Source organism: Jaculus jaculus, chromosome 16 (genome assembly GCF_020740685.1).
Source record: "Jaculus jaculus isolate mJacJac1 chromosome 16, mJacJac1.mat.Y.cur, whole genome shotgun sequence".
Taxonomy (NCBI): domain Eukaryota; kingdom Metazoa; phylum Chordata; class Mammalia; order Rodentia; family Dipodidae; genus Jaculus; species Jaculus jaculus.
Genome location: NC_059117.1, coordinates 237,919 through 250,481, shown reverse-complemented (window position 1 = coordinate 250,481; position 12,563 = coordinate 237,919). Strand labels below are relative to the sequence as shown.

General features: G+C 41.9%; 1 protein-coding gene across 2 annotated transcripts in view; it reads left to right on the top strand.

The window, feature by feature from the left end:
• The window catches only part of Pou6f2 (POU class 6 homeobox 2), a 482,646-nt gene that overhangs the window by 423,943 nt on the left and 46,140 nt on the right, over positions 1-12,563 (top strand). For both annotated transcript variants that reach the window (XM_004668844.2, XM_004668845.2), the window contains one exon: positions 3,905-4,045. In XM_004668844.2, the coding sequence (XP_004668901.2) occupies positions 3,905-4,045 (141 nt within the window). The remainder of the gene's footprint in view (positions 1-3,904; positions 4,046-12,563) is intronic.

Sequence of the window (12,563 nt, the reverse complement as noted above, 5' to 3'; positions counted from 1 at the left end):
CTTAAGAAATTGATGGTTTTGTGAAGATTTTTTTAGACCAGTTATGGATTCCAGAATCCATTTGGATTTAGCATAAGAAAAAGCCCAAAAAAAAATCAAAAAAAAAAAAAAAGAACAAAGCCCTTACATTGAGAGTAGCAACATTAAAAAAGCAAACATGGGCTAGAATTCAGCACACCTATGAACTGATCTGTCGAAGACGCGGCCGTGGGATGCAGTCGTGCTTCATTTGAGCCACTCTTCACTGCTTAGGCAGTGAGAGGCACAGGAAGGCTTAACCTCAGCAGCAAGTTCAGAACATGCAGTCGGCCCCAGAACAGGACGACGCTCATTATATGCATTTATTGTGCAGAAGTTCACTGCTGTCCAAATCTACCCTGAGTTTCCAATCAAGAAGAAATACTGATAGAAACACTGCTAATGTGACATGACTGGAGATAACACAGAGTGACATGACCCGAGGTGATGAAGAAAACACTGTGGCTTCCTGGCCAACTCCTCCCCTCCCTGCCTCTTAACGTAATGCACATGAAACCGTCTCCATCACAGACAGAAGAGCCAGGCAGCCAATTCTAGCTCAAGAGCAAGGGCCAGCCAGAATTCTCCCTGGGGCCCAGGTACCTTCTGCAAGAACAGAACGATAGCTTGGTAGGAAGTAAGAAAGTAAGTACTTGGAAGTAAGTAAGTCCAGGGCTGGGGTGTGGCTCGGGGTCAGACTACTTACCTAGCATGGACAGGGCCCCAAGATGGATCTCACAAAGCACAAGAACAAGAGTCCTCCACGTTGGCTTTGGTCCCTTTAAGATGAAAAAGCAGAAAAATAAAGAACAAGTTAGATTCCAATGTCAGACCAAGACACTGGTGAAGCAGTGTCAGTAAACAAACCTACACAGGTTACATACGTGAGCTTCATGAGCAGTTGTTTAAACAACTGTACCCATGTCTAAACCTCAAACACAAAGACTCAGAGCAAGTTTTAAGTTTATGTTATTTTATTTATTTATTTGAAGAGAGAGAGAGAATGGGCACACCAGGGCTTCTAGCCACTGCAAACGAACTCCAAACACATGTACCACCTTCTGCATCTGGCTATGTGAGTCCTGGGGAATTGAACCTGGATCCTTTGGCTTTTCCAGGAATCACCTTAACTGGTAAGCCATCTCTCCAGCCCAGAAACCAATTTTTTTTTTTTTTTTGGTTTTTTTCGAGGTAGGGTCTCACCCTAGTCCAGGCTGAACTAGAATTCACTATGGAGTCTCAGGGTGGCCTCAAACTCACAGCAATCCTCCCACCTCTGCCTCCCAAGTGCTGAGATTAAAGCATGCACCACCACGCCCAGCTCAGAAACCAAATTTTAAGAAAACACATTGCCTTATATTCAAAATGATTATCTGCACTCTGTGCCATATCTGAACCTTCAGCCAATGCACAGGACTGTTGCTGAGCTATTTACTGGTGTGTTAAAACATGGGCATTCTTAATGCTAGGTACTGGGTTGCATCCAGAGAGTAATTCTGTCGTTTCCTACACAAATTCTTGACTGGCCTAGAGATAGACAGACAACATCCTCTTTATGAAATAGAAGTAACTGCTTATCTTCTTCAGAGAGCATTTTTATGCACGGACTTGAATTCTCACCCAAAATTCAGGGACAAAATTATCTATTTAGCACAAAAACCAAAGTGCATATAATTTAATCTTTCTTTGAGGATTAAGAAGTTTATTTGGCCAAAAGAAAAAAAAAGAGAGAGAAAACAGAGACCCTGGTGTGGTGGTGCACTCCTTTAATCCCAGCACTCGGGAGGCAGAGGTAGGAGGATCTCCGGAAGTTCAAGGCTAGCCTGAGACTACACAGTGAATCCCCAGGTCAGCCTGGGCCAGAGTAAGACCCTACCTCAAAACACACACACACAAAAAGAAGAAGTTTATTTGGCACTATATAAATGTTTTAAATTGTCAACCATATACATAGAGTAACTTTTTTAATTAAAGAAATATATTTTGTGACCTCCCTGAAACTCAGGGATTTCTACATGAGTTCAACTTGCATGCATAAAAGAGAAGTAAACATGCTCTGACAGGTGAACTACGAATGATCTACAATGTGCAATGTCTGCGAGGTGTTGGGGCTTGCTCCTTCCCAGGCTGTCTTCTCACTTCATTGTGAGAGAAGGAACCCAATATGGACTCTTTCTTGTGGATAGTCAAGCAGAACAAAGACAGCTTCCTCATTGCACATGCCATTACTCACTTCACAGCCACCCTGAAAACAGACTCAGAAAACCAAGATCAAGACCAACCTGAATTTTAAGTTTTATGGTGGTAATCTGGGATAAGAAGTAGTTTTTCTTAAGCCAAAGAATGAGAAATCTCCCTCGTAAAAAAGAGAATCATTTTTTTTTTCTTAGAAGAGAGATAAAGATAAAAGATATGAAGTTTTGAGTTTAGAATATATCTTCATTTCTAAAAAAATGTGCTGGGTCAAAGGATTTACTGAAGAATTGGTTGTATGACTTTATTATATATAAATAAAGAAACCAATAAGATAAGGATATTAAATTACAAAAAAAATAACTTCCTTTTTTATTTTCTTGCATTATTATTTCCTTCCATATCAGATGATGTAAACTCTATGCAATTTCCAAAGGAATTGAGTCATTAAAATATATATTAAGAGGAAGAGCAAGAAGGAAGGAAAGGAAAAAAGATTGAGACAAAGAATACAGAAAAAAAAAAGAGAGTTTAAAAAGGACATTTTAAAAAGGCTTTCAAGGGCTTGAATTAAATATGGCATTAATTCTTTTCCACCAAATCTTGGTCTTGGCAGGATTCTGCTAAAATGCAGGAATTTCATGGATGTGAGAACTGGTGATGGAAAATGCATTATTATACACAACAATTGTTGTACTTGAGAGAAACTATACGGAGGAAAAAATAACACCCTAGAATAAATACAAATGAAATTCATGTATCAAAACCAATACTGTGAAAATAGTTTAAATGTTTCCTGAATTTATATCTAGTCATTAACCTAAATGCAGATTTTAGTTTAAGCCACACTTCTGCCTCATGGTCAGAGGCCTGAAAACCTGTGGTGTGGAAAATTGGCAGGATAAAGAATATTGAATTGGTCTCCATAGAAAAACAGATTTTGGCAGTCATAACCTCCTCCTCAGGCCAGTCTCTCTCTTGCTTCAGTTTCTTCCCCCTGGTTTCACTCTTGTCCCAGGAAAGAGGCCAAAGGAAGGCCATGCATGAGCTCAACATACAAGCAGATGCCAACTGACCATTCACTGAAAGTCCTTGCTCTGGGTCCTTCGTCCCACTGTCAAAATATGATCCCCAAACGTCTGGCTGTAGGGCCGCCCTCTAGGGACATGGAAGCTGAGGTGTCCATGTCTGCTGACTGGTGTTTGCTTCTTCCCTCCAAGAACGAGGGGAGGTAGGACACCTGCCTCACCCACTGCCCCTGAGAGAAACTGAGTTCACAGTGGAAATGCCAAATTCAAAAAAATCCCATAAAAATCCTGGGTAGCCATTCCTGCCCCATCCTGTTTTACTGCTATGATGATGTCACAAAACGCAGACATTTCCTTGAAGTTTCATTCTGCCATTCCTCGAGCTCACGGTCATTCCCTCCTGGACTGACCCTCAGCCCATGCTGCACTAAATAGCCAGCGTTGATGGAAAAGTTCTCTCCAACCTCACCCCTGATGTCCCTCCTCCCAGAGCTCCAGAGGAACCGTCCACCAGGCCCCTCCATGGGTTCAGGGCCCTTTGCATGCACTGCGAGAGCTGGGGTTAGAATTGCATCCCCGAGTCAGTGTTTGTGTCCATGTGCCGTGCCTCTGCCTCTGCCTCTGCCTCACGGTGGTTTTCACCCTGATCTTTTCTTTCTTTGCAGCTGGTTAATAATCCTCTAGCAAGTCAGGCCGCCGCGGCTGCAGCGGCCATGGGCTCCATAGCGAGCTCCCAGGCCTTTGGCAATGCCCTCTCCAGCCTTCAGGGGGTCACAGGTCAACTAGTTACTAATGCACAAGGACAGGTGAGTGGGAGATGGGAGCAAGAGTGAATTTTTATAGCAGATTGAACACAGAAAGGAAATGAATCTCCTTTGCATGACAGTGATATGTAACCACATATATTTGAGGCAAATAAATAATGTTTACAAGCAATGTCAAGAATAGAAGGGTTGGGAAGTGTTTCTATATTTTAGAAGCAAAAATTTTTCTTTTGATTCACCTAAAATGTCAAAGTTTTATTTTGTTATTATTTCTGTACGATGACTAGTGTTATGGCCTTAAAGAAGTGCCTCTTTTGTTTTCCTGGCCTTTCTTTTACCAAACAAAGGTTAAATTTTATAAATAAAATTTCAATCTTGATATTTTTATTTTTCACTTAAAACTAGACATAATGGGGCAGGGGGCTAGAGAGATAGCTCAGTGCTTAAGTGTGCTTCCTGGGCAAGCATGAGAGCCCAAGGGAGCCTGAGACTTCTGGTTCAGGTCCCCAGCATCTATGTAAACAGCTGAGTATGGTCACACACATTGTAAGCTCGGCCTGGAGGGAGCAGAGAAGCACCGGGGCTTGGGAAACTGCCGCAGCTGTGGAGTCAGGGCATCCGCTTCAGAAAAGAGGGGATGAGCAAGGGACGAGGCGCCCATCTTCTCTTTTGCTTACATGTGTGCAGGGTACCACATCTGCACACTTATGTGCATCCCACACATATACAACACATCACACATATTTCACTCACACTCGTGCAAAAAGAAATGAGATACAGTGAGGAGAATCCCCTTTCTTGAAAAGTGTAAGATTTCTAAACTAGCCTCAGTAAAGCAATTTCTGAATATACAGGAAGCCAATGAAAAGTACTATACAAGCAACAAAGAAAAAGGGATCCATTCAAAGCCCAGTGCTCCCTCTCACCTCCTGCTGGCTCTCAAGGACTCTCTTGCAGGCTTGTCTGTCATGTCATGACAACACATCAACAGATATGTCCTACCTGAAACACGTGTCCATGTCATGTTCACCAAGGCAAAACAATAAACCTAAGAGCTACATAAAAAGCCACATTGAAGTGGTACTTCTGGTCGAAGGCCTGGCCCAGAGTGCAGCGCAGTGGTTAGTGCCCTCAGTCCTGCCGTGAGACTGCTTCTGACCACCATGAGCACGGGGAGAGAGTGATTTCCTAGCCCAGCAGTGTGTTTACATACTCTCTGTAGAGAGCAAGTATTGCAATGTCATAAACTCTGTGGGGGTTTTGATTTTATGTAAACAAAGACACATTATAAGCTAAGCCATCTCCATCTACATCCCAGGGAAAGAAAAAGCTGACCTTGTTACATTTCCTGGGCAGGCGCAGGATTGTCCCGTCAGAAGCCCGAGGGCTGAACGATGGAGCTTGTCAAAGAGAGGCCCCATGTAATGAATCATCTTATCACAGGTGCACACCACACATATTAAAGGAGGGTTGTATGAACACTGTGCCCTCTACAGTAACCTTTCAATGTCTGCTTTAACCCTTGTTCCAATCCCTTTTCATCAAAGGATCATTTTATGCAGCCAGCTCTAAATGGAGACTCTCAAAAGCCTATTAAGATTTCTGAAGGGCTGGGGTATTAGAGTGAAGGAAAAGTTGGTTTTAATATCTATAACTCATACACGCATCAGGTCCATGCTGGAAGCTGTTTCCTAGAGCTGTGCCTAGAATAAAACACCACCCGCTCAAGGCTGCCAGGCAGGTGGCCCTTGAGATGTAAATTTGAAGAGTTCAAGACAGAACCATTTCCATTTGTGGATGGGTATTTCTCTTTGATTTTTCTATTCTAACATCCAAATAAAATGCACTAATATGCCTACCACATGAGCACTGCTGATGGAGAAGATGCTGTATTGTTTGGAGGAAATTATTAAAAGCCAACTCTTCAGTTGATTAATCATTGCACTTTTATTTAGCCAGTGACAGATGCTTAGGGGCTCGTGTTTACACCTTGAATATTTCTCCATGCTCACAAGAATTCAACATTGAAGAATAGCTGCGGTTATACACACATTGAATCAGAGTTGATTTTTTTTATTTTAGAAATTGCGTTAAGATAGTTTATTGGATATAATAACAAATCTCTGGAAATGAATGCTTACCACCGAAAGAAGGCAAAATTATTTGATGTGGTATGTGTTCCTCTGTCTTATGTTAATGTGATAGAAAAGATAAGAATAATTTGGAACCAGGTTAACACAATTAGCTTTGTTCAAAATATCCTGTGAACTAAAACTGTTATACCTAGCCCATTTTCAGTTTCTTTTCAAAATCTCATTCTCCCAGATAGACATGAAGAGAAAACAGTATATGTAGAGATTCTTTTATTTCGCACATTTGAAAATAATATAGGCAATGGTGGGAGTTCAACCAAAACTAAATACATGTAAAGAAAAAATACTTTTTGTAAAACGGAAGTTTAATGGAAGAGTAGCTACATAAAAATCCAGGTTTGCAAAGTTCGTTTGACTGATAGTTGCACAGCCAGGCAAGTCTATTCCAAAGGCATCACGCAGAAGCTCTGTCTAGTAGACCACCCTAATCTTTGCTCCCTGCTTGCTAAGATTCTATTGTCAAAGGCAGGATCACACAGTTGGTAAGAAAATGACTTAGACTTCAGACCAACCTGGGAAATTAGTCAATAGAATTATTAATTCTAACAGAAATGCTATACTTTAACGTCACAAGGCACCTGTTTCACCCAGGGATTCAGGTGTTTTAAAATTACACCAACCTCAACTACACACTGCAGTGGGAAGGTAGCCAATGTCCTCCTGGTAATTAATAGCCATAAAATTGATTGGCTGTGGAGCTGCTGAGAGCATTCTAGTTCTGTTTACTTGCTGCATCAGAGACAAGTAGAAAAGGAACAAGCAGAGTGATGGACTTTGAACCCCAGGTATGACTTGAGCAATTTCCTTGACCTCAGTTTTTCTGGCTACAAAATATGGATAATAATATCTAAGCCCTGTATTGTGAAGATTCAATGAGATGTGTTTAAAACATGTACTGTGATGTTTAAAACACCTACTGTGATGCTTAAGTACACAAGTCAAGATTCAATAAATGGTTGCCATATTATTACCACCATCATCATTGTTCATAGTTTTTTCTAGAATCTTCTGGAAAACTATATTTGGTCTAGGTGTAAAATAAGAGGCAGTAGTATAATGTTCAGGCAGAGATCTGTTCTAGAACCAGACCAGCAGCATCATGCACAGGCAGAAAGAAGGCTCTAGAGCCAAGCTGCCCTTCACGGGCCATAAGGCTCATTTCCTTATCCTCTGTGCCATGATTTCTCATCTGAAATTCAGGGTAATAGTGATGCCAACTAGCAGGATTAAAGTGTTTAGAAGGGGGTCACACAGTCATCTCAGTGCTGTCAATCAGTAAATGCTACCTGTTGAGGTGGTAGGGGTTTTCAGTTGGTAACTTCTCATAAATAGCTTTTTAAAAGTCTGTGCATGAGTAAAGAGTGTCAGTCTATGGATCCTGGAGGCTGGGTGTTAATTTACCTTCAGGACACGCATCCTTTCCCTATATTGCCACTGGGCGTGGACATGAGTGAGTAGAAGTGTGCTCCTACGACGCAGTACAGTCAAGGTTTAGCAAGTAGCCTTACCCTCAATTTGTTCAGCTGCTGAGCTGGTTTCCCTTGTGCCACTGGCAAATATCTCCTTATTGGCATTATTACAGAAAAGTGAGGTGAGATTATATTTTATTCTGGGATTCAGGAATGCACTTTACATCTTAATTGGAGCTCAAGAATGAAATCAAATCCTCAAGCAAGTAACACAAAACACCTCCATCTTTGTTCTTTGAGGAGCTAGCCAGGAGCCAAACTAATAAACATTGCAGTTTGGGTTTTTTGTTTGTTTGTTTGTTTGTTTTTGCATTTTGTTTTTTGGTTTATTGGGCTTTTTAGCATAGGGTCTCTCCACCCACCCATCTTAAGCCTCCCAAGTGTTGATATTACAGGTGTATGCCACCACATCCAGTCACTCTCTGACTTTATTTTTTTATGAATTAAGAAAAGAAGGGAAAAAATAACAATACTTACCCAGAACATCATTTAACAACACAAAATCTTTTACACAACTAAAGGAAAACTGAAAGGAGCTGACCAGTAAGGCAGATGAGGAAAGGCTCTCCTCCAATGATCACAGAAAAAGTAATCTACTGACACAAATGGGGTGCATTGTGGAGAAGGGGATCCACAGTGGGGTAGTGGTGGCAGCTCTGGTCCCCAGCCCTGGGATGTTTCCTGAACTTTAGTAATGAGCCAGTGGCCCTGGAGGAGTCAAACCCGAGCTTTTAATGAAAATAAATGCTGCCATTTATTTACTGTGTAGCCTTGGTTACTATTCGCTCCTCTGGGCCTGTGAAAGAAAGATGAAAGGTCTCACATGTATTTGTTGTGGGATTAAATGTGATAATAGGAAAAATGCTTAACGTAATCCAAGGCATTTAGTAAATTACAGTTATTCTTTTGAGGATGAAAATCCAGCAATTGACCCTGATATAAGTTACTGACGTAATTCAGTACATGGCTTAAATGGAGATATGAGAATCTTCTTGCACAAATAGCTGTAAGATGACCCTAGATAAAGTTATAATAAACGCTAATCTCAACCGTAGGACCAAGAGAGAGGTAATAAATTTATTCAACAGTGTCTATTCGGTCTCTCTGGGTTTCATTATGTCTGCTTAAACAGCCAATAACGCCATGACCACATACATTTGTAAAAGCACTCTGTACCCTGGTAGTCTAGCTGTGAAGGAGGCCTGCCAGACACATGGTCAACCTAGCCCAAAAGAGAGCTCCTCCATGCTACTTCTAGAGAAGCATACGGAATAGACATCACCTTAGCTTTTTACCAAAAAAACACAACTACTCTTTCTTACATTTTCCCTATTGACCTCACTTCCTTTACTCATTTTTAAAAGAAATAGAAAATCACAAACGAAACTAACTCCCTCTTCACCACCCCAAAGGTAACTACTATGACAAAATTGGTAATTCTTTTCTGAACATGTTTTTTTACTGAAAAATTAAAAACAATGTAAGACACTTAAAAAACTACTTTAAAATTTAAAAAACAATAGAATTTATTTAGACATTTTGCATAAATAAGAATCAAATACTTTTCAGTGAAAATTCAGAGTTGTTATCTGTGTGTTTTCTCATAATCATCAGAAGAGCAATTTGTTTACCTAAGATCTTTTTCTAAACCAAAATCCAAACTCTGACTAAATTTTTATTTTCTCACTTATAGATGTTGTGATGGGAAGTTTTCTTAAAAAAAAAAAAACACCTATAATAATTAAATCCCTTTGAATGAATTGTATTTCAAGTGACAACTTTTTAATAGAACATTTTTAATTGACTCTGAATAGATACTGGGAAATACACGTTTGTGGGTTCCTAACGTTATAAGAATTTCACTCTGGCTTCCTTAGTCTAGGTGATAGAGATCAGACAACAATTAGCAACCCCAGCCTTTGTGCCCCAGAAGCCCAGTTAAGAGCTTTATTTCCGCAAAGTTTCCCTGAGTGCTTGCCTTAAAGCCCCTCAAAGTCAGAGGGACCTGGGCACACTGGGCCTGAGCCTGGAGTGTGAGTTGAACTTTCTTAACCCCGCAGTTCCCCAGCCAGCACTTCATGAAATATGCACTGGCAGAACAGCTTTAGGAAAATGATGCTTCAATTAATTCACACTCCCTCCTGTCCATGATTTAAATGCAAAACGATGGCTGAAATCAGAAAAGTACTTTCTCCAGGGGAGGGGGCATGAGCTACTGTTTTGAAGCTTAATTAAGGTGTTTGCAGAAATAAGGGTCTCAAACAATGCCAAGAATCCCCAGAGATTCTTAATGTGTAAATGACTGGCAAATTGATGCTAGGCTGCCCCAAAGCCCTGGCTGAAGCAGCACTTTCTTTGGAGCCCTGTAACCTGCAAATACAGGTTAGAGGTGGAGACCATGCGGCCAGGGGATGGAGTCAGTGGGGTCTGCCAGACCCTGGTCATCTGGAGCTATGATGTCAAATGGTGCTTTTAAGCCCTGGTGCTGGTGCCAGACTCCAAAGAAAGCCTGGCTGTGATGTGGTTCCAGCCACGGAAGCCAGCTGCTGTCCCCTGGAACCTGGTTCCAGCCCCTCCCGCCACCCCTACCCTACACTCCTATGATCTGGAATGAGGTAGTCAAGATAAAGAAGGTTAAAAGGTCCCCTCAGGAGTCTGTCTTTTTATCCTCCTTCCCCAGCCGAGCTCAGCAGCCACACAAACTGCAACATGCAATAGAAGAGGTGGGCAGCAAGGCACAGTGAAAACCACCTTCAGAGAATTCATCCTGAAATCCAAGTGCCAGGGAACCTCCTCTCTCACCTAAAGCTGAATTGTGCCAGCAACTTTTCTCTTCTGACCATTACAGCCTTTGGCCATCCTCCAGGAACAGGGCTTCTCCAGTAGGCACCTGGATAAGGACAGAGCACATCTTTTCTGTCTAAAGGGACATCCCAATGACAACTGTAATTCTGAACAGGTAGTCAGTTACAGTATGTCATTTGCAGCTCCCGAGGAGCTAGTCAGAACTACACTGAGTTTTTTATTCCCTGCTGCCTAGCTGATTCCCGGTTCAGTCAGTTGCACTCTTAAAAAAAAAAAAAAAAAAAAAAAAAGGTATCACTAATGAATAATCATGGAGGAATGCTAGACTTTACTGAATGCCCCTTCAGGCCAAGTGACCTTTAGAAAAGAACAATGAAAATAATATCTACCCTGCACTGAGCTCCCCCTGCCCAGAGCTGGCTGGCTTCACCAGTAATCTGCCTCATTAGGTCATGGGAGGTTTGGTGGACCCAGCTGTGAAGATGGGCAAAGCTCTCCAGATAGGCAGAGTTCCACGACTCCCTAGGACACCATCTTTTGTTTTGTTTGTTTGGCTTTGATTTTTTCTTTTGTTTTCTTTGAGGTAGGGTTTCACTCTGGCCCAAGCTAACCAGAAATTCACTATGTAGTCTCAGGGTGGCCTTGAACACATGGCGATCCACCTACCTCTGCCTCCCAAGTGCTGGCATTAAAGGCATGTGACACCACACCCAGCTAGGGCAGCATCTTTATAAGTAGCAGGGCACAGATCTGATCCCAAAGCACACATCTTTGCCCCCATGTAATCCTGAGTTTCTCTGGCTCAAAGATCTGTGTACTTTCCAAGATACCCCATAAATAAACATACTAGAAATGCCAAAGCCTTCATTTCTCCATCTTGAAAATGGGACAGTAATTCTTGCCCTGCCAGTCTCACAGCATTCTCTTGAAGGTGTTTGTGATGGTTAGTCTCTGTATGCCAATTTGACAGGATTTACAATCACCATGGAAACAATCTCTGGTCTTGTTTGTGAAGGATTTTCTAGATTAGATTAGCTGAGGTGTGAGGATCCACCCGAACTGTGTGGGCAGTACCATAACATGGCTGGGTACCTGAACTCTATGAGAAGGGGAAGGCTAGGTGAGCATTCATTGTAGGCAGTGCCATCCCATGACTGGGTACCTGAACTCTATGAAAAGGGAAAGGCTAGGTGAGCATTCATTGCACTGCTTTGCTTCGGGCCTGCTTATGTGATGGTTGTGAGCCAGCTCACGGCTCCTGCTGTGCTGCCCCTGCCTTGACTCGCTCGACCCTCTGGAACTGTAAGGCTAAATAAACCCTCTTCCTCCCACAAGCTATTTTTGGTTGGATATTTTTGTCCCAGCCATGAGAAAGTAACTCATACAGAAAATTAGTATCAAAAGTGGGACCATTACAGCCGTAAGCCTGACCATGTGCTTCTTAGTCTTCTGGAACGGGTTTGCAGGAGAAATGAGCAAGGATTTGAAACTTTGGGCTAGAGAAGCCTTATAATGCTATCAGTAGTACTCAATTGGCCATTCTGGAGGGAAAGTGAAAGACCAGAGAAATGTGGAATATGGCAGCTTGAATATTGAGGTTCCAGAGGGGAAAGAGACTCTATTGGAAACTGGACCAGATGCAGTGCCCATGACATCCTGACAAAGAGTATGACCGCAACTGCCATGTCCTGAGAACCTGAGCAAAGTTGAACATAAAAGTAATGGAAGATGAAAGTTTCAAGACACAAAAGCATTGAATCTGTGGCATAAATGCTTTTAGGTACTCTGATTCAGAGTTACAGTGGAAGAGAAGAAAATCCAGAACAGAAAGATTTGAAAAATAAGAAGTTTGGCATGGAATGAAATGTGAACAACTTTAAAGCCCTGGGCACAGAAATGGGCCACTGTAGTTGCTAAAGAGATTACCATTATTAAAGATAAGCTGTGCTCTGGAACAATAGGAAATATGCCCTGAGGGTAAGACCCAACCAATTGAAGGCTCAAACTAGTACCATGCAAATTCTTTTGCAAAGAAAATGCTTGAAGGAAGAGTACTGACGGAGGTCTCTGCTTCCCAGATTCAGCATTCAGAGGTTGCTACAGCTGTGTTCCATGGGCGCCAGGATTAATCAG